Source organism: Falco punctatus (assembly GCF_963210335.1).
Source record: "Falco punctatus genome assembly, chromosome: 9".
NCBI lineage: Eukaryota > Metazoa > Chordata > Aves > Falconiformes > Falconidae > Falco > Falco punctatus.
The window spans coordinates 4,199,077-4,220,864 of NC_137589.1; the positions used below are offsets into that span (position 1 = coordinate 4,199,077).

Below are 21,788 nucleotides of genomic sequence, written 5' to 3' on the forward strand. Positions count from 1 at the left end.
GAGTACGCTCCAGTTTTTCTATAGATGCTGACAGATGGGTAAGGTAGAACATCTAATTTTCCTTGTCTTTTACAGTGCTTAGACATAAAGAGACCCAGTTCCAGGACTAGATCCCCTGTCCTCTCTGTTGGCTCAAAAAACAGTCATACTGTTCTTGAAACACTGAAAAAGGATATACTAGTTACTCATTTGAAAGTTATCTGTAGTCCTTGTTAATAGTATTTTTGTTTCATTACTAGGTCTTCTCCTTTTATCCTAATTCCTACTGAAATGGTCTAGTCAGTCCCAATTTGAAACATAGCTTAAATTTATACTGTCTTTAGAAGAGGGTTGTGCTCTGTTAAATGTGCTGCTTTCTGGAGGTCTCCTCCAGCCAGAGAAAGAGCCGGGACACAGAGGCTGGTACCGTAACTCTTCCTTCCCTTCCCACTCCAAGCAGGGCCAGTTGTAGTGTCCAAGACAAGTGTCACTCGAGGCGGTGAAAGTATACGATCTGTAATGTCGACTGTCATCCTATAAGAAACAGATGGAAAATTTAAAAGTTGTTGTTGGAGTATTTCTTATGGTTTTGGACATATTGTTGGCACAGCATTTCTTTCATTGGTGTGTGGTGATAAGGCGGATTTGCTGTAACTCGTTCTTTATTAATAGTGTGTTACAGTGTCACAGCACAGCTGACTTCTATCCTTTATTTCAGTTTTCTAGCAGAAAAAGTTTTTTGGGTAATGTTTTCTACTGCAGCTCGCATAACTACATTACTTATGATAAAAATCAAGTGATGGCAAACAAGCTCTGACATTCAGGTGTACACTCCAATAACTCTCCTGTGCAGACCAGCACTCCTGCAAGTTTTACCATCAGCAGCAAAAGCAGAACAGAGTGTTATTTTTAGGAAGAATATCTGAAGTTATGTCTCTTAAAGAGTTCCAGTGTTATCTGCTTTTAAGGAGATGGATAGTGGCCTCAAGGTTAACAATGTGCAGTATTACTTGACTGCCAACGAGGTGAAATAGGTTTTGCTCGTGGATGAAAGCACAGAGCTCACAGGGGAGTTGTACCACATCTGTTCGAGCAAAGTGGGGCTTTGCGGAGTTTTTAGCGAGTGTAAATGCTGATCAGCAGGACAGGGTGTTTTTTGCCTTGATTTTTGTGTGTAGCACATTGCTTATGCTAGTATGCCAAAGTAACGCTCCTTTGCTGTTACTTTAAACTTGTCATGAGTTACTTAGCTCTGTTAATTTTGGAGGCAGAGCAGAGAAGATGAGAACTAGGAGGGAGTATCCAGGGTACACTGCAGTGTGGAGCTGCATATTTCTCCTATTGAATGTCATAAACACTCAGGTGTAGTACGCTATCTCATCTTCAAAATTTACTTTGAACTTGACTTAAAAGAGTTGTATCAGCTGAGCCTGGATTTTCAAAAGCTGCCTTCCCGGTTTGATGTTTACTATCAGATCTAGTTGCTGAGTGTACAAGAAATTCGAAAGGATCGTACGACAAACCTGCTAACAGAGCTTTAGATGTGATTGAAGTTTAGATTATTTCCCTCTGATATATGAGCTTTTTTCATCTTTCTTGGTTAAAAGATATTCTTTTCTAATCTGTAATGTGCAGAATACAACTTTAAAGTATACTTTGTCATTTGCCACTTGTTTTCTGAATTGATTGAAATGATGGGATTCATCGTTGTAAGACACTTGTGTTGTATTTATAAGTAACAGCTTAAGACTCAGTGTAAACAACATGGTAAAATTACCTTGAAAATTGCAAAAAGCTTAGGATTTGACAAAACACTAGCCCTGTAGGACACCAGTATACTATACTGGCATCTCTGGTGGCTATTTTTTATTATAGGCTCCTAATCTTGGATTATAGCATAGCAAAGCATTGAAGAGAGGCCATCCCAGATGCTGTGAAAACACGCTTTGAAAAAGAATGAGCATTTCTCTTCGTTTTGTCTTAAAAGTTATAAGGAATAGTCGGTGAAAGATGAGGAGAAATTAGGGAGCTGCTTCAGCAGACTGAGGAGAGGAGTCTTTGCTAACAGAATGGTGTTCAGTGAGAAGAATTTCCACTGTTCCAGCAAGCTGAGGGCAACGTGGTCCAAAGAAGTTGCTATTAATGAGTTCTTGTTCTGTGGATGCACTTGCGCAGTTTTCTCTTTAAAAAGTGAATGGGCTACAAAGCTACTTGATGAAAAGCTAAATGTTTTGTGGTATACAGGTGGATTTCTGTACTTTTTGTGAAGTTGTATATACTGTACCATCCCGTTTACACTTTACAACACAAACCCTTGGAGGGTTTGCTAGGAATGGACTTCATTTCCATGCAGAAGGATGGTAGTAGGTCTGGAGGTGGAATATCCTCAGGCTACATGTTGTAATCACTATCCATACTGCCGAATGGATTCTCCTTCATACAGGCTTACTAAAACATGTTGAAGGAAATAGCTTATAAACTGTTGCGGCATTAAAAGAGTATATTAAAGAAGCTGCAGTGTTTGTATTACTCTCTTAAACATGCATCTGGCATGGAAAAATAATCCAAGACATACAAGGAGGTGGTATCTTTGAAAACACCGGCTCATAGACTTTATAGGCAGGTTTATGAGTCTTCCAGGGAGAGAAGCAGTTCAGTCTTATTGCATTACTCAGCTTGACCAGTTCCTCTGTTTTTTTAATGTATAGTTATGACGTCTCTGTATGACGGCGTTAGTTTTTGCTCCAAGCAAGCTGTCTTGAAGAGGTGAGCTTTTGGCACCAGGTTACGGATTTTGCTCTATAGAGAAATACAGGTGGGACAAAGGAGATAAAGGAATTTTAGGGCAACAGCCTGCAGTAAAGACATTTAAGAGTAGTCTGTTAAGAATTAAGCAGGTTTATGATCCCATCCAAATGAAGCAAAGTCAGTGTGCTCATAGTGATCGTGGCTTAACTGTTTCTTTCTTTTCTGGTTGTCCCAGAAAGCTTGGGTGCCTATTCTGTAATTGGATCCATGTGAATGGAAAGATGTACTCAGTGAATGACTGGGGCTTTTGAAAATAATATATGCAGCGTGGTTTACATAATTCCTGTTTGTGGAATTGTCTCTAATTACGTAGTGGGTCGAAATATGCTTTAGAGGCGGAGCTGCTGGTGCTGTGTTTAGTTAGACTTGTCCAGCACCCCCTAGTTCAGATCCTGTTCCCATTAGCTTGTAATTCTGCCACATTTAAAATTTGTTTGAGCTGAAATTTTCCATTCCATGATGAGTTTTTAGCTCAGGGTGAATTTAAAAAAAAAAAAAAAAAAAAAAAAGTTCCGGCAAAAATTGGGAGCTGTATCTGAGTGGGAGATGGAGAGGGATGTTGGTTTTGCTGCCTTCGAAACAAAGGAGAGCTGCGGTCCTGCAGCCATGCAGTGTGGAAGCTGCTGTGCTGCTGGTCTGGATAAAAGGGGTCTGAATTTTGCAGCAGAGTTGCTGTGGTGTGAGGAGTGTTCCCATTACTGTTGTCAGATTTGGGGCAATTTCTCAGCCTTTGAAAGAAATGAAGCGAGCACAGGTAACGCAGCTGAGGGTTGTGCCACGTGCTCTGTAAGTAACACTCCTCCAGGTGCAGAGGTGGCAGGTGGGGGGGGCACCTCTCACATGTCTGCAAAAGCCGAGCAGCAGGATTAGGTGAAGATGAGTGCAGAGTAAATCAGAGCAAGGAGGCAGGATGGAGCCTGCGTGAGGAAGGGGAGAGCAGGAGCTCAGGGAACTGGCCCTCAAACTTCGGTGCTGCAAGAAATAAGGTTACCCTTCGATCCTTCATGACCGTCCCTCATTTTAATTTGTTACAGTGGTCTCCAGTTGCATGATCCTACAGGCATGTGTGTTATATGTCTTTGTCTTGTAAACCTGGCAGGTTCCTCCTGCTCTTCCTCAGTGCTCCCAGCCTCGGCGGCCTCCCTCTGGGCAGCAGAGAGCGAGTGAGGCTCCAGCTTGAGGAGAACCCGTGGCAGGCCCTGCTAAGATGACAGAATGTAGGCAAGATGCGCACTATTGCTAATATGCTGGGTTTCTTGTTTTTTCCTGTTTATTCCTTGCCGTTTCATGGAAGGGAAGGTTGAGCCACAGAATCCAGCTGCTGACAGTTGTGTCTCTCCCTGGCAGCACCCTGGTCAAGGTGGCTTGTTGCAGCCTGCAGGAATTTCAAACCAGCAGCAGCAATAACCCTCAGGGCAGAAGCTCACCTGCCTTTCATTTAGAAAACAACAACAGAGGGAGATCAGGTGTAGGTTTTTTCTGTGCTACCTGTGGTAGAACAAGGTGTCTAAGAAACTCCAAGCTCAGAAGACCATGGTACTCCTGGCACATGGCATCCATCACTCCTGTGGGACTGCAGTGCTCACACAAGGCATTCCTGTGCAAGGCAATGAAGTATCACTTCTGCTGCCCTGCCTGCTGCTTGCTCAGCCATTCTTTATCCTGTGCTTCTGTGAATATGGTTTAAACAAATATTAAGTGATACTGGGTCTAGACAAGGAGTGAGGAGTAGCTCTGCAGTTGCTGGCAGTGTCTTTGGGAACAGTCTGTCTCGGAAGCCAGAGGAGAAGGCGCTATGGCAGTGTGCAAGGTTGTGTTGTCTTTTCCTCACGAAATGCAGAAACTTAATGGGGACAGGGCAGGAGAGTGGTGGCACATCTAGGGTACAGGGTGGCAGTGTCTTGTCTGTGTGTAAAACACAGGTTTCTTAACACCTCTGAATTCCTCTCTGATGATCCCAACTGCTGCCTCTGCTCCATACCATTGCAACTGTGCTAGCCTGCTGCCTTCAGCACCAGTGCCATGAAATTTTAATGCCTGGCTTTATAGGTTAAAGTTTGCGCTGACATTTATGAGTCAGTTAAGCTTTCAACACACGCCCCAAAAGTGGCAGCGCTGAGATGAACAAGAAGCAAAGAGAAAAAATAATTGCAAGGCCAAGTGAGCCCAGACATGTTCTGATTGAGTTTTTGCTTCAGGATTTGTCATTATCCAGTGGGAAATCATGTCTTACGCGTCAGTTTGTGCCACCAAAGCTCTGTACTTTGCAAAATAGCAGAACCGTTTGCACTGCCAAACAAGCCGCTCATATTCTTTGTTTTCTTTCAGGTCCTGTGATATGTCTAATGGCTGATAAATGCCAGCACAGTCACATAATACTTTTCAGTGCTTAATGCGTGAGTCTTTTGGCTTTTGACTTACTGATTAATATTCTGAGTGGCACCCTAGTGTCATCTTCAGATGAGGCTTCTCTGGTGCTACCCATAATTTATAGTTCCTGTAGGAATTACTCAAGTATTTCCCTTCTGGTCCCTATAATATCTATGTGTGGTGTTGGACCTCCCCATACCCTTGTTTATCAGTGGGTGTGGGGCACCATCGTGGGTACTGATGCCTCTTGGATAGGTCTGAGTCCTTTGATGCAATAGTTTGTCTTGAAAACCTTGAATAAACACCTTCCTGTGATACACGGGCCAGTGGCGACGGTTGTTTTCTCTCTCTTCTCATCTTTCCCCACTGATTTTGTGGCCACTCAAAGGAAAAGGAACAGAAGCCCTTGAGTGATATACTTGCATTTTCAGGCTGAAGCAGGAAACTCAAGATGAACTAGGAGATGCCTTTGTTCCTCCAGCAGCCAGTTCAGTTGATTGCTCGTTATCTGTTTGTTTGCGGTGGTGCCTGCTGTTTGCTGGATTTTGACCAAGCCCTCATTAAGGAGGGTATCTGCTCTGAATTGCACACAGCATAGAGCACCTGATGGTTAAAATAAAGTACATACGATCTGAAAAGGAGCTGACGTCAGCAGCTGCTGCGCAGAGCAAAATCCATGCATCCTGCAGCAGTTGGGAGACGAGGTGGCCCTAGTGCTGCGTATCCGCGCCCGTGTCTGGTCATTGTGCTGAATTACTGAGTCGGGGAAGCTCTCCCAGCTGCAGTTGCTGAACCATCCATAAACAACACAACAACAAAATCTGGGGAATTTTTCTGTGGGGTTAGCAGTCCAGGTTTCTTGCAGGCAGCCTGGAGGGTTTCTGTGGAGCACAATGTGAGCAAAACAGGGACTAGAGGTGGTGGGAGAGGTGTGGTAGCACTGGTGGGAGTCTAAAGCTGGCTCGTTTTTTTGCAAAGGTGAGGAGGGGTCTATGAAATGGAAGAGGGAATTTGGAGAAGGAAAGGATGGTTTCATCATTAACAAAATAACCTCAGCTGTGGCTGTGTGAGGCTGGTTAAGTCATTTCAAGGGTGGACAGAAGAAATTCAGTATTCCACATTTTCACCTGTGATGGAAGTCAATGCAAACCATATCCAGTAATATTGGAATAAATATACTATGTAATGCGAAGTACTCTGGTAAATTCAAACCTGGATCTATGGCAGGGCTGGGTTTTGCCTGCTGTTTATTTCGGTTTCTCATCCATAAAAGTGGACTTAATATTCACACTGTCAATTATTGCTTGAGGTGAATTTCCTTATAGTTAAAAAAACCCTCAATAAAAGTGCCCCTGAAGAATTGTAATGGTTCTGACTTTTCAGCAGTATTTGAACAGTGTGTCCTTGAGGTCTGGGCTCACATACCACTAACAGCAGAATGCAGCATAAGTTCTCTTTCAACAACTACAGTCCATTTGCGCTAAAAAATAGAGGAACCTTGCTCGTAGAAGCAGATGGGGAAATGCACTTAAAAACTACAAGACAGTCAGAATGAAAGTTGTACAAGCAACCTGAATTCTGGCATCCTGTTGGTTTCCAGGCCTTAGTGTTTTGTTAACATAGTATTGTGTAGGAAGTAATCAGTTTAAAGACATTGTGGTACATGTAATGCCAGAAAATTATTTGTTTCAGTGCTCAGCATCACTCTTCCAGGCACATCGCATGTGTGAGGGTCTCACGTGTGACTGGGCAACTCTGGAACGTGGCTGCCTCCAATTCTTGCTCCTTTGTTTAGCGTAACAGTGGCCAAAATCAGTACGTTTGATATTTGGGTGGAGGAATTTTCTTCCATTCTTGCAAATTTGCATGCCAAGTATCATCTGATAATACTTATTTTTACTGCTTAGAAATAGAATTTTATTATCTCAGGAAATTCTTATCACCACTAGTCATTTGATGAGAAACAATGAGTTAAAGATGATATCAAGTGTGGAAGAAACTGCTTGTCCTGAGTAAAAGTGACTTATTTAGAATAAATATAGACCATTTTTTTTTTCCTAGCAGACTTGAAGTTCTTTGTTCTGTGAATATAAAACACAGTACAGGGATCCTCCCCCCCCCCCCCTTCCCCAATAAAGCTTTTTATGTTTTTTTAAGAAAAAAAAAGTTTCCACCTCAAAGCACATAAACTATCAGGCTTTTAGGGAAGGGTTGCTTACCACATTTTGCCCAGAGAAAAAGCAATGTTAGCTTGTCGGATCCTCTGCCGTTGCAGCCTGTGCTGATTTATGCTAACTGAAGATTTGTCTGGCTGCTTCTGATGTTTTTCTCTTTCAAGAGTCCATATGAAGTTCTTTGGCCTTTACAGAGGTTTCAAAAAGTCGGTTCGAATTAATACAAAAGCTGAATTATAACTGGTTTTACCAGTGTGGGCAATGAAAAGTATGCCACCCAGCAGTGCTCTTAATTACTTTTTCACTGACAGAGTCATAGCAGGTTTGGGAATTACTTGCCATTAATAGGTTTTGTTAAAAGTTTAAGATTTTTTTAAAACTGGACAGAATGCTGTGGATGAAGAAAGTTGAAACAACCTCCTTGGGTTCACAGACATTATTCAAGCTTATTGACCATATTCTATGATTTTCCAACTCTTTTACTGTGCTGAATCAAGAACTCTATATTTGTAAGTGGACGTCTGCTTTGTGACAGGGGTACTGTGTAGCTCCTATCTGCAGGTGTGCTGTTGTCCATATAGCATGGAGGCATAGGCTGTTCAAGTAGTCTTCCAGTTCTGTGTAGATTTTTTTTTTCTATACACTCACTTACATGCAGTCTATCTCCTGTGACATGCCATAGGGGGATATGCATGACAAGATGTAGAACTTCAGCCAGATATGAACCCAGCCTGGCAAAATCCCCCAGGGCATCCAGTAACGAGTAAGACACATTCAGATAAGGTTACAGGCAAAAATTTCATTAATTTGGTGTGCAACTTTTTTGTAGTAGATACATGACTCAAGCTATTGCAAGAAGGAGAGCTCCCCTTTCCCTGTATGCACAGACATAGGAAGAAATACCTCTGTTGTGTTCTTCTTGTGTTTAAGTCCACATTTATGGTAACTTAATACGTGTCTAACTTAATTCTGCCCTTCATTTTTCCATTTTCCCCAGCCTTAAGACAAGAAGGTTCCATGTAACATACTTTATAACTTCATGTCATTAATTAAGAAACAATTACAGATGATGACTTCAATACCATCAACTTAATTTTCATCCTCACCACATTTCCCATTTAAATTAACTGGTTTAGGGATTAACATGTTGTCATCATATCTGGGTTTTTTTTTCTCCTTATGCTAAATCTTCCCCTGCATTTAAAGATTACTCAGAAAAGTGATAATATCCCCAGAATATGCAATGAGAAGCCATGTTAAGGGGCTGTTGGAGCAGTGGCCCTGGGGCAGCCCTGTTCCCGAGCTCCAGAGTTCGGCAGTGCTGCAAAAGCTGCCTCCAGCATCCAGGGGCTGGAAGTTGGTTGCTTTACCTCTTCCAAGTACATGATGGGAAGTGATCAGTCCTCAGGGACAGATGAGAACAGGATGGATTTTCCCTCAAAATACCAGAATAAAACTGGTATCTAACTCCTAAGTTAGAATCTTTCAAGGACTAATGACATTTGGATCTGGACCAGACTTTCAGGTTTGATTCGGATTCTGTTGAATATTTACTAGCAAATATTTTGACAGGAGTAGGACATCTGGCTATACTAAAATAAAGCTGCAGAGAAACACACTATGCAACTTTTCTTTTATATTTTCTGTTATCCACAAACAGATGTAATGGATCGAAGTGCCAAAACAGTGAAGGTTTTCATTATGTCTTTTATATCTGAGAGCTTTCTTCAAAGAGCAAGTTTCCTAGAGATGGTTGTGCATTTTTGGTGCCTTAAAATTAAATGGCATTGATCATTTCTTACTGACACTTTTATGTAGCCCATTAGCTTAACACTATTAATCTGTTTTGTCTTTTTTGTAGATTGTCTTTTTAGTTTTTTTAAAACAAAACACTCTCTGCTGCCATCTAGCACCTCAAAACTTACTAATAAACAGCTTTAGTTCACAAAATAGCCCACACTTACAGACTGACATCTGTTTTTGAGAGGAAGCAATGTTGCTGCCTGCTGATGATAACAGGTATTTGATTGAATCAGCAAATGAACCGAAGCAAGGGGTGCAGTACTGGCATTGGGGTCAGCCCCATCGGGGAGCAGCTGTCCCCCATAACCATCCCCGGGGAAGGTGGGGGACCACAGTAAGACATACCTGCAGATGCAGTCCCTCCACGTTTGACACTTTGATTATTGCAATACAATAATACATAATCCAGTCTTTTTAAAAAGCAATCCATAAGTGTTTTTTAGCTGATGTAGTATTGCCTCCTGATTTGGTTCGGTTTGGTTTTGATTTTCATTCTGGTTTTTATCTGCAAGGGAAATACGCATTTCAAGCTCTTGGTATCATCAGGCCAAGTAAGGCAGAGAGACACCCTGAACTCCAGCCTGTTTATCTCCTCAGGACCATGTTACAATCTAGTCATTAATTATTTTTTATGCAAAGCCCAGACATGCATGGCAGAGTTCAGAATTACAATATATATTCATTTAACAATGGTTTTCTCTACTGCTTTCTGGGACAGATATAATTCCTATGCTTTTCATTACATGTGCTATTTAAATCTTGATCCTGAATTCTTATTAAAAATGATGAGATTTGACCTCGAAGTCTAATACCCAGTTTTGGAGACACGGTGCTTGATGTGATTTCTAGGGGATTATTTTTTAAGAGCATTCGTAGATTAGATCTTTGCGAATAGCTGAGGGATGTGCCCAATGAACCTTGTCTACTGGCTTTTAGACTGTCATTCAGCATCCAGATTGATTTTTATTTTGTAGTCCTTGAAAGTGTGTAGTTTTGTGGTGTAGGGATACATCTGATATTTTTATTATCCCTTTGTTGATGCAGGAATGTGACAATGCTGTTTCTGCTAACTCTTATTAGAGTTCCCCCGTACTCGAAGGCAGAATTGTTTCTGACTGAAGTTCTGAGAGCTTGTAGGGCTCATTCCAATGGCTCAAAGTGTGTTTTACAGCTAGGCTTCTTGTTTTTAACTATGAGTGTATTTTAGATGATTGCTAGCTTCCTGCATTTGTTACCTGCAATTTGATTTTCATCCTGGATAGCAAATCACCAAGGCTTTGCCAGAGGAGCAGGGTAACATGAGGTGGTAAGTTACCACTTGCTCGTCAGGGTGCTTCTGCACGTACCTTATTCTGCAATAAATACAAGCTAATTGGAGGTAGGGTACCCTTCAATGAAAGATGGGTGAAATGTTTCCAGCCAGAGAGTCGTTGGCATGTGGCAGTGATTTGAGACGCAGTGCTGGCTGGCTGGGAGGATGGGAAGGAGCCTGTCTTCTACACCAAACTCCTTCCGAGCAGACATAGGAACAAAAAAGCAGCAGAGCGGCACGTGGTCAGGTCCACAGGTCACTGTAGTTTCCTTGTGTAAAATGCTCCTGTGTGCCTTCTCAGCACGATGCCAGCTGGTGTGAGTGGAAGAGGCTTCGCATCCTCTCTCATCATGTTGATGTGTAGGGTTTCAGGGGATTCTTGGGGGATTACTCAGGATGGCGCTGCAATAGTGTATCACCAGTTTTGAGAGTAAATGTCTGCTTTATTTGGCATGGGAAGCAGACTCCTTTGCTGTGCCTCCACATTTGTTTAAGTACAATACTGAGGTTTTATTTTCCATATGCATGGGTCCATTTGTGTGTAGCCAGTGGGAATGGCAATTGAACCCAGTTACAGATTCCAGTTTGTGCACAACATTTAGAGGCAGTGTGTGCTAGTGCATTCCTGTAGCTTGTCACGCATGTAGAGCCAATGGTTATGGCGTATTTCTACCCCAGTGCCAGGGGGGTTGAGTTACAAATGGACATAAGCTTTTGTATTTTGCTTTAAAGTCATCAAAATACAGAGTTACATGAGGCAATGATTGTTTAATAATCGGCTGATCTTAAGAGTGTTTTGTTGTAACACACCAAGTTGGTATTTGAGAGTGTTTTGTTGAAGTTACAAAGCATCTATGCTTTTGGTTTGGAAATTGGTAAAAGCATGTGGCATGGCTTCAAGCGCTGAGTGCTTTCAGATGCTGTTCTGTTCCTTTGATTATTGAAAATGATTCCAGCACAATCCTGCTAATTTTCTCTTTGTACTCCTCTAATTTCAGGAGACTGTTAGAAAGTCCATCTAGGCAGAGTGCTTATTGCCACTGTGAGAGAAATTTTTGCAGAGCCAAATTTTAGCAAATGCAGTAATTTCCAAGGATTTGGAACATTTCCTTTGTGCTTTTCTTCTCCCAATCTCTTCTTTTTTTTCTTTTTTTTTTCTTTTTTTTTTTTTTTGGTGCATATGCGTGTGTGTGTGTGTGCATTATTCACAGTTCATGCTATTCGTTTTCTTCTCCAAAGCATCCATGGTATACTGTGGTATAGTTTAGCACCAGCTTGTTTATGCTTCCCCGGTATCCTGCAAGCTGAATGTAGGAGGACGTTGTTCAGTACAGGATTCCCGAGCTTTGAGGGTCATTAGGCACAATCACATGTGGTCCTTGAGAGCCCAGGCAGTGAGGCCAGAAGCATTTATCCCACCAGTAGCTTTGTACCTTGTCACTTGAAAACATCTGACAAACACTGATTAATCTTAACACTGTCTGAATGTGATAGGTGTATATTATTATATACCTCTTGATGGAAGAGGAATCTGCGAGTAAGAAATTAAGCAATTTACTTGCTGACAGTGACATAGCAAAGTATAAAGGCTGAGTGTCCTGGTACCTGCTCTCTACGTCAACATGAGACACATTTGTTCTCTAGAGGATTTTGTACTACCAGGGGTAGGAATCCTTTCCTTTGAAAGAGAAATAGCCATTCCAGTACTGATGCACCTTACAGTTTTTGCCAGTAATGACATTTAGCATATTCACTGCATTGTTTCAGTTCCACTCTCCCAGAAGGAAATGATTTGGGAGAAAACATCAACATTTTATGACATTTTTTTTTTTCTAATAGAAACAACATTTAAATTTGTAATTGAAAAGTGTTTTACAGTAATAAAAAAGCAAAACTAAAATCAAACTATTTTGTTGCACAGAGTAATTTTTCCAGCAACTTGCTTTCAAAATTAGTAATGAAAGTTTTACATCAATGTCAATGAAATTTCACATCCAGCCTCTCCTGAGTCAGTGCTACAGACACCAAAAAATGTTTACACAGTTGTGTAGCAGATTTAGCATCCTGATTTCTTACAATAGGTTTTATGTGTAGAACAGACACTCCTCGTGGGAAGAAGAGGGCACTTTCTGGCACTGGCTGAGATACTTGTTTCATATCCACTGCAAGTGGTCTCCAGACTCAGATTTCATTCATCTGGTTTTGAATGCAGTGTCTAAATGACAGGCCCACCTTTCTTCTACTCTGTCATTACCTTTTTTTCAGAGCAGACTTCTGTAGTCATTGTATCATAGCGAAGTTTACCGTCTATTAGATCAACACTAAACTGAAACTCAGGTTATTAAGTCAAAACTGCATTTTTCACATGATCTGAAATACCAGAGCGTTTAATCTCTTGATCAGCTTTTTTTTTTTTTTTTTTCCTTTTGTGTGTGTTTTTTTCCTCCCAAATACCTCCAGAATTAAAAGATAAAGGGAGGATAAATTTTCCGCCTGTCCTGCAGTCCTTCGTCTCCCCCTCATGTCAGGAATGCAGGTGCTGGTGCCTCCTCCGCTCCCGAGAAGCGCAGAGGAGATCAGTTGTGTTGGGTTGTGCCCCATGCCTCCACGTCCTCTCTTGGCCATTGCTGCCTGGGCCTGAACTTAGAAACACCGACAGCTACAGGAATTTGCATAGGCATTGCTTTTAAGAGTGCCAAAAAAAGAAAAATGAAAGACCCTTACTTCCCAGCCATAAATATTTCATTCTGATCATTTCTTCGTCAGTCTTGATTCACCGGGGATGTCACATTTTCTTTGCTGCTGTGGTGGCATGGGAGACTCCTGGGCCCATCTTCCCTGCTGGCCATGGCGTGTTTGGCAGGTCTTGGTCAGCAAGAAGAGGGGCCAGCAGAGCCCTCCAGAGCGGACATCAGCCCCATGGCTGAAGGGAAAAGTACAAGTCCTACAGCCCCTGGGCCTGCAAGTGTTTACCTCTGCTTGGCTTGGAGCACAGGAACAGTTAATTTGTTCCATTGAGGTCAGTTCATATGGGATGAATTATCCATATGCATGAGCGTTTGCCAGCGGCAGGTCTGAAGTTAAAGTTTCCTGGCTCTTGTGACGCAGGTGTGAGAAGAACACATCCTTCTGCCCAAGGGCTGCGAGGCTGCAGGCTGGTGCGGTGGCACATGGGTGTTCTTGGAGCCCAGGCGTGCAGCTGCCCCTGCACTTGGGCTTGAAGGGGGTTCGGAGGTGGGTTGTCTGGTCCTGCTGTCACCCATGTGTGTGCTGGAGCTGGGCAAGGCATGGCCACCAGTTCCAGATCTGTTAGTTTGGGTGAGGTTTCTTTTGTGTGTCCGTCATGCTGCCCAAGGGCTTATTAAAGCTTTTGTTTCTTTCAGAGGTAGTAAATGCTCAAAGCTGCCTTCTGACTTCCCTTGCAATTGTTCAAGATCAGCATTTTTGAAATTGAGTTTCTCTGTGGTGTGTTTTCTTTCCGTTGCAGGCCAGGGCTTAACGTGGTGGCTATGTTCATTAATGATTTCTCTGAACACAATGCTGGAGGATGCCCTTGATCTATAGACCAGAATTTTTTTATTTTTTAATACATTTTTGGTAGCTTTCTTCTGCTTCTTCAGAACAAACAAATGGCACAGATCTCACTGTATCCAGTTGGGAATACATTTTATTCTTTAGCAAAATGTTGTTGTAATAAAATGTTTTTGTTTGTTAAAATGTTCTCTGCTTTATTTATAAGCCACAAATGTGTCTTCCCATTTTGACTCTTACAAAAGAAGAAATTTTCCAATGTGTCTTAAGTTTGTTAGTTAATTCAATATAATGCCAATCAGATATTCTCTGAGAATTGCATAAATAATCTTTTGGGGACCATGTTTTGCATGTCTGTATAATATCCAACATAATTTTAAAGACTCTGGTTCTTGGGGATCGAATCGGAGGAGAGAATGTTTGAAGAGGATTTATAATATTTACTGCAATAAAGAAATTTAGGGATTACTCAAAGATCCTGTCAGTATTTGGGTCAGAAATATAGCCCAGAGGTATTAGTATGATAGGCAAGTATAAGCATTAGACTGTATTAGTGATTTAGCTATCATAATAGCACAATGGTCTATCATGTGATGGCTACTGCACTAAACATTTATTGTGGATTAGCCAGGAAAAATGTGCAAGCTGTCTTGCAGACAGACCGGGGAAGGTGACTGTTACTCCTTTTACTGGGTCTGTCCTGGAAGGGGCATGTGTGAAGTGAAGAAATTTGTGATCACAGCAGAGAAAGGCAAAATCATTTATGTCTGATTATTTTTTTTTAATTAAAAATGGAAAATGTTTCACTAGCAGTGGTTAGCAAAATAAGTAACGGTTGACCTATTCTTTTGAAAAGGAATACTTGAGCATGAGCAGCATGTGATAATTTAGATGCATGTTTTGGGGAGCCATTTTAATATCTCCTCTGAAAACAGTGGCTATATACAGAATTTTTTATTACATTCCCAAATAACAGGTTTCTTTGGCGTGATTCTGTTTAAATCCTTTTGCCTACTTGAAGTGTAAAAAAAAAAAAGCTTAATCCATGTGAATATTGAAATACTGCTAGATACAAATTGAGTTTTGTCTGATGTTTCAAAGTGTTTTCCCATCTCATAAACATGTCATTTTGGCATAGGAAGACAAAGATAATAGGCAAAAGTCTCCTGTTCCTTTTTGGTTTGTAAGACCAGGCTTTAGATCCTTTGATCCTCCCCTCTTTTTCTGTGACCTCTGCTAGCACCTTAAAATTACACATTCCAGATTACACCTCTACAATTTTCTGTCCTGGGATGGTGAAAGGATTTGTGTATTATGATAATAATGTAAAGGATCCTTTTGGAGCCTGGTTAGTACAGCTAATTTGAAACTACAACAAAAAATGTAATTTCCAAACCAAATTACAATATTCATAAAGTGTTGAACAGATACTTAACTAATTTCTAATCGCTCTTGTATTCTTGAGTATCTTGCATTGGCCTTTTTTTAGGCCTGCCTGCTTGCTGCCATTTAATTTGTCCTTAGCTGTGTGCAGTGGATTAGCATTTCATCAGAGTGGATTAAGATTGATCTGACACTGAAGCTTTCTTTTTTATTTTTACATGCACGTGTGTGGGGATGAGCGGATACGTGCATGTTTAGTTATCTCACTGCCAGTTCCTGGTGGGTGCTGGTACAGACTGGAGCCCTGGGTGTGCAAGGAAGGAGGCAACTGAAATGCGTGTTTAAAAACCAACATAGGAAAAAAAAAAAAATCATTCCCCCGGGAGAAATTGCATTGAGGTTGCTGGCTGGGTCGGTACGGGAGATTTCATCGGGCTAAAATGATGTCACATGGAGCAAGGGCTTTAGTGGTTTTATTTAGCTCCTAATCCCCACACACTGCTCGGCCAGTTGTCCATGTGCACGCCGTCCCCAGCGGCAGAGGATAAAGCATCTGGGCTGAGTGCGGCCGCCCTCTTCTGCGGCTGCACGGCGCAGGAAGGGTCTCTCCCTCCACCGACCTGGAGCGAGAGCGGACGGCAGCGGCTTCTGCATGTTTTGCCTACTAAGGTTTCGAAGAATTAATAATTCAGGCAACACTTTGAAAGGCAAAACCGCCGGTCAGTGGTTTCTGAAGTCCCAGGGGGGCTCAGGCGAGCGCGGTCTGGTTTTGATGAGCGCTGGAGAAGTGCTGAGAAGGAAGGCACCTCCTCTTCTCCGTTTCGGCGGGAGCAAGTGGCCTTGCAGCGATGCCCATCCCCAGCAAGCACCCCAACATCGGCCGCTCGCAGAGCTGGGACGCTGCCGGCTGGTATGAAGGCAACTGGGAGAGCGAGAATGCCTTTGAGTACCAAAGGCTGCCAGGCCGGCGGAGCTCCCTGACCTACGGCAGCGAGGGCGGCTGGTATGAGCTGCCTCGAGCGAACAATATCATCTTGCAGGGCGGTGCGGAGCTGAAGCAAGAGGCGTACCCATACCAGGATGCCACCTTCGCCCCAGGGCCCCTCAGGAAAGGCTCTGTCCCTGACTTCACCTACTGCGACCGGCAGGCAGCCATGGCAGGCCGGGGCTCCCTGCCACCCCAGGATTACTACAGCGACCCGTCCCTGTCAGCTAGGTCGCCCAAGGACCCCCGCTGCTACCGCGACCAGGCGGTGAACAGGCCACTGGCGAGCTACGGGGCGCCCGGCAGCCGGCTGTCCTGGGACCAGGCCTCGGGGCGCCCGCCCGCCCCACCGGAGGCCGCCCGCCTCTACAGGGACACCAAGCTGGCCCTGGACGGGCAGCGGATGCGTGGCAGAGATGTCCCCCCAGCCTGGTATGGCGCGGAGCCCTCCGGCCCACGGTACGCGGTGGAGCCGCCTGCCTTCCCTGGCAGGCAGGCCTACAGTGACGGGACAGAGCGGCCCCCCGAGCCAGTGGCGGGCAGGCAGGCCGTCCCCACCTGCCTGGTGGTGGACCCCACCAGCAGTGCCGGCAGCAGCTACGGGCAGGGCAGGGAGAGCGCTGGTGCCAAGGGCCCCTACGACAGCTACGAGGCAGCAGTGGCGACGCCTTCCCACCCGCCAGTTCCTCCCGCCTTCCCCGGGACGGAGGGGAAGAGAAGCTTCGACCCCGAGTTCGTGGCGCTGCTGCGTGCGGAGGGCGTCTCAGAGAGCACCTTTGCTGCCCTGCTGCAGCAGGGCTTTGACTCCCCGAACCTGCTGGCCATGATGGAGGAGAACGACATCAAGTCTGTGGCTCCAAACCTGGGGCAAGCCCGCGTGCTCTCCCGTATCGCTCACAACTACAAGACAGAAATGCAGCTGCAGAGGCAGGAGCGGAGGAGCGGGGCCCTGCGCCTCAGGACCCGCTCCAACAGCTTCAGCCACCGCAGTGAGCTGCCGGGAGACTATGGGGCACCCCTCACCTCGGGGCCGGCTGTGGATGGCCCTGGTGCCCCGCAGCCCCCGCCTCCGTTGCAACCACTCTCCCCAAGAGTGGGGGAGATACACCGCCGGCCATCTAGCGCCCCGACCCAGCACTTGCTGGAGACCACCGCCTACCCAGCCTCCGCGGGGGCTCCTCAGGGGCCGCACTTCCTCCCCAGTGCTGGATACAGCACCCCTTTGCCTTGCAACATGCACCCGCGTCCAGCCTCTGCCTACTCTGCTCCGGCCAGCGTGCCCATGACCACGGCCAACCCTCACGCCAGCCCTAAAACGGCTTACCCCACCACCTACACCGTGCCCATGGAGCTGATGAAGAGGGAGCGGACAGCAGCAGCGTCACCAGCACCCAGCCCGCACGGTAGCCCACAGCTCCTCCGTCGGCCAGCAGCGCCGGGGGACAGCAGCCTGGCACCCACCGGACCCGCTTTCCCTGCCCAGCTCTCCCCGTACCCGAAGCTCAGCAGGCGCACGGGGCCCCCTGTCATCGTCTCCACCATGGCATCGCCTGAACCAAGTAATTTCCAAAGGGTCTTAGCCCATAGGGTAGTTTAGAACCACCTTGTTGTTGCTTCCTTTACCCCCTCAAAAAAACACAGTCAAATAATACAGAGTTTCATGCGTAAAGATTAGACTGTTTTCTGTGTAGAAAAGGAGGTGAAGGGGATTTCTTTGCAGGGCCATGCCGGCTGCACAGAGTTAAAGATGCTGTTTCTCACTCTACAGTTAAATTCCAAATATTTTACTTGTTTAGCCAACTTCAGTTAAAAGTGAGCAGTATCTCGGATAATGCTTCCAGGGTTAATCTTGCCATTCCTGTTGTTTGTAGAGAACAGGAGATTAGATACTGCGCTGGCTGAGCAATTAGGACTACAGGGTTTGCTGCAGATTGACTTTTTACCGCTGTTATCAGGCGCAAATGTGTTCCTCCAAGGAAATGGTTAGCATTGTTTTGACTAAATTCATCAGATAGCTAATGGTGTTATTCGAGAATCGACTTACCTTTGGCCATTACCTTAGTCTTTTCTTCGTATTATTAATTTGCTGTTTTATCAGGCATACAAAATAAAACCCTTGATTTCCTTCTAGAGATGCCTGTAAGTGAAGTGATATAGCTGTTAAAGTAATAGGTCTGTGCTTAAAACTAAAAGCCTGTCATTAAGCACTAGAACAATAAAAATGAATGGTGGCTCCCAGTCTTCCCTCCCTTCCCCTTCTAGAAGCGCTCAGGCCCTTGGCTGCTAAGATGTAAAGCTGGATAAGCTGAGCAGGCTCTGCTCCTCCGCTTTGGAGATGTACATTGATGATAACGCTCTGAGCCTGACAGAAGCTAACCCAAACCCCACACTGCTAAGTATGAGGAAATTTGGCAAATCCATTCATTTGTGGCTTGACTTGCTTGAAAAATGTTGAAAGAAATCCCTTGAAATGTTTTTCCTGGTAGTGACTCTCTGGGCAGAGAATTTGCTCCCTGTGCAGTTCAGCTGAACTCCCATGCACACAAGTCTCAAACAATGCGCCGTACCAGCGTGCACGCACAAAGCTTAAATAAAAGGATACCATTTATAGGCATAGAGACAGTGCCAAACTGGTGATGCCGTTCCACAGGAATCTAAATAAAGAACGATTTTGTGAGTGGAAATGATAAAGTTGTCAAAATGTAGACGCTTGGCACACCCCTTTCCCCAGTTTACCATAATTACACAGCTAGGAAGTAGATGCTGTTTCTTTCAGGCTTGTGCGTCCTTTATGTAGCTGGTGTAATGTATTGATTTCTAAAAAATGCTTAAATATTAGGCAACACATTCTGTGTTGACATGGATCAGACACAAAAGCAGTACATCCAGGCAGTATTTTTAAATAAACAATTGCCCAAAGCCTGAAAAAAAGACAAACTGGCATAATGCAAGGAACACAAATATGTTCATTTATTTGCAGTACGTCTGATTGAGGCAGTCGGTACTGATGCAGGGAAAGCCCTGGGGGCAAGGGACCACCAGAGCACATGCATTGGGAGAGACCTCCTCCACCACAAGGAACGGACCCCTCCTTCCACATCTCATATATAAACTGCAAACCCTATTCTCTAAAAATCTAGATATTATCCCTTCCCTTTAAAAGAATTACTGGTATGCAACAAGAGGAAGCCGGCAGTGTTTCTGTGCTGCTGAGCTCTTTCTCTCTACTGAACCCTTTTTTTTTTTTTTTTTTTTTTTTTTTTTTTGCCTACGACCAGCTCATTTGCATGGGGATGACATTTGTTGCTCCAGTAATTTCATCTGATAATGGCCAGCTTGCAAAGCGGATCTGAAAACATATTCCTTAATTATGTGTTGCTAAGCAACGAGAGGGTTTGGCCATAATCACAGAAAGATTATCTTCTCATTGAAGTCCCTGAAAGGTTTAGCTGAAGTAGGACCTGTAAAATTGTCTTCATTTTGATTTATTTCCCCTTTTATTTTCCAAATAGCCTGAGAGGTTTTCTTCCTGTTAAACTATATTTTAAAAGTAGAAGCCAAGGTAAGACACATGGCAAATGGAAGGATACGGATTAGAAATGGAAGGCGTGGCGGTTTGTGGATGTTTGAGCTGTGTTGAGAAATTGCTCTTTAAGGAACACCATTGCTAAGGAGTGTTCACACTTACATGCAAGGTGACAAGCGAATATTACAAATATGTTAAGATGTTTCTAAAACATTGAGTGGGTGACAGAAACTTGACTAAATGCAGGAAAATTGTATTTGCCAGCAAGAAGAGACAAGATGCATTTTTAGGAGCAACAGACCTCTTAGCTGTTGCTTTGGTTGTAGATACATGAGACACAAGGTGAAAGCAAGTTCAGTATTAAAATCTGTCTCTAAATGGCTGCAAATAATTTCTGTTGGTATAGGTTAATCTCTTCTCAGTTAGCAGAGGGTTATAAAATGTGTATTTCAGTCTGGTGATGTTTTGGAGCTTCTTATATGGATAGGAGTTTAAAACGGATCATTTTGGTTTTTTTTAAAGTCTCGTTGGACTATGTATTGTAGTCTTTCTACAGTGAGTTGTTTCTAGATACCTGATTTGTGATTTTGTGCTGAGCTTTGACACTCCATGTGGATTCTGCACAGCTACTGTGTACTTTGGAGTCTGGGCAGAGGGCTCACGGGAGGAAGGCATCTTCTGCTGCCTGGTATTTCTGATGGCAGAGACAGCGTCCTGGCCAGAAATATAGGCACACACCACATGCTTATGGGCCACTCACTCCAGTACGGTTCAATAAGGGAAAATGATCAGTGAGATTTATTGCTGCAACTTCTTTGCATTTCATAAAATAATTATTAAGAAGTTGTTGGATAAATTGCCCTTCCTGAGAATTGCAGAGTTGTATGAAGAGAAGATGGTGAATGAGCACCTGAAACCTGTCACTGTGGTGGTAGAGTGAGGGGGTATAGGTGCAGAGAGCGGTGTCTCTGGAGCTGAGCCGGCGTCCAGTCCTGGGAACTCCCCAACCACAGCTCTGGCAAAGCTGCTTCTCTCTGAGTCTTCAAGAGCTTGTCCGCGAAGCTGGCAGGAACGGCTTCCCCAGGGAGAAACATCCTCGGAGCTGGCTGCTCCTGCAGCCTTGCCATCCGTGGCATCACAGGTAGTGAATGCACCAAACCATCTCAGTGGCAAGCAGGAAAAAAACCCTGCAATGTCTGAGTGACAAAGCCATGTCAGCTAGCAGTCTGCTGCCAGAGCCGGTTTGTGGCCAGCCTTCTGCTGGAGAGGGTGGTAATGCAGGAAATAAACAGTGTAGGTCAGCAAAGCTGGCACGGGCAAACCGTGTCTTATGGTCACTGATCAGATTACTGGAGCTTCTCCTCCAAAATGCTGCATCTTCAAATTATTGTGTTTACTAGTATTTTTATTAGAGTACTTGATTTATATTTTTTTTAGCCACTGTTTGAGTCTTAAACCTGTTGGCTGATAATGTATTATTGTAGCTAGCCTAGACTTGTCCCGACTGAGTGGTCTGTCCAGATTTCTGTTTCTGATGATGGACTTAGGGGGAGCTCTGATGAGGAATGGGTGATCGCAAATATGTCTCTTGGATGGTTTTTGAAACTCTAGTTTACATGTGAAGATACAAAAGCTTGGTCACAAGAGGGGAGATGCTTCCCACAGGGATGAGGAGCAGGGCTGCCCCGTACAAGTCAGGTAGGTATCAAAAGGAAGAAGGAGCAAAAAGAGCTTCTCCTGAGCAGGGAAAGCCAGGCTGAGGCTAGCTGCCTTCCTTGGACATGTAGTTCCCTCCATTGTAAAGGGGACTCATCTCTTTTATCAGCTTAGAGCCCAGCTAGAAATGCCTTTCACTGTGATTAGCTCAGCTCAGATTATACTGTTTAACACTTGGTTGTGATTCTTTTTATTGGTATT

At 44.0% G+C, this 21,788-nt stretch overlaps 1 protein-coding gene across 3 annotated transcripts in view; it reads left to right on the top strand.

The window, feature by feature from the left end:
• Positions 1–21,788, top strand: part of CTBP2 (C-terminal binding protein 2) — a 145,385-nt gene that overhangs the window by 81,797 nt on the left and 41,800 nt on the right. Inside the window, exon 1 of one of the 3 annotated variants that reach the window (XM_080403117.1) lies at positions 17–17,904. The exons of the other annotated variants lie outside the window; for them this stretch is intronic. Within the exon in view, the coding sequence (XP_080259243.1) occupies positions 16,209–17,904 (1,696 nt within the window). The 5' untranslated portion in view covers positions 17–16,208. Of the gene's footprint in view, positions 1–16; positions 17,905–21,788 lie in introns of those variants that run through there. 3 annotated transcript variants of the gene reach the window in all.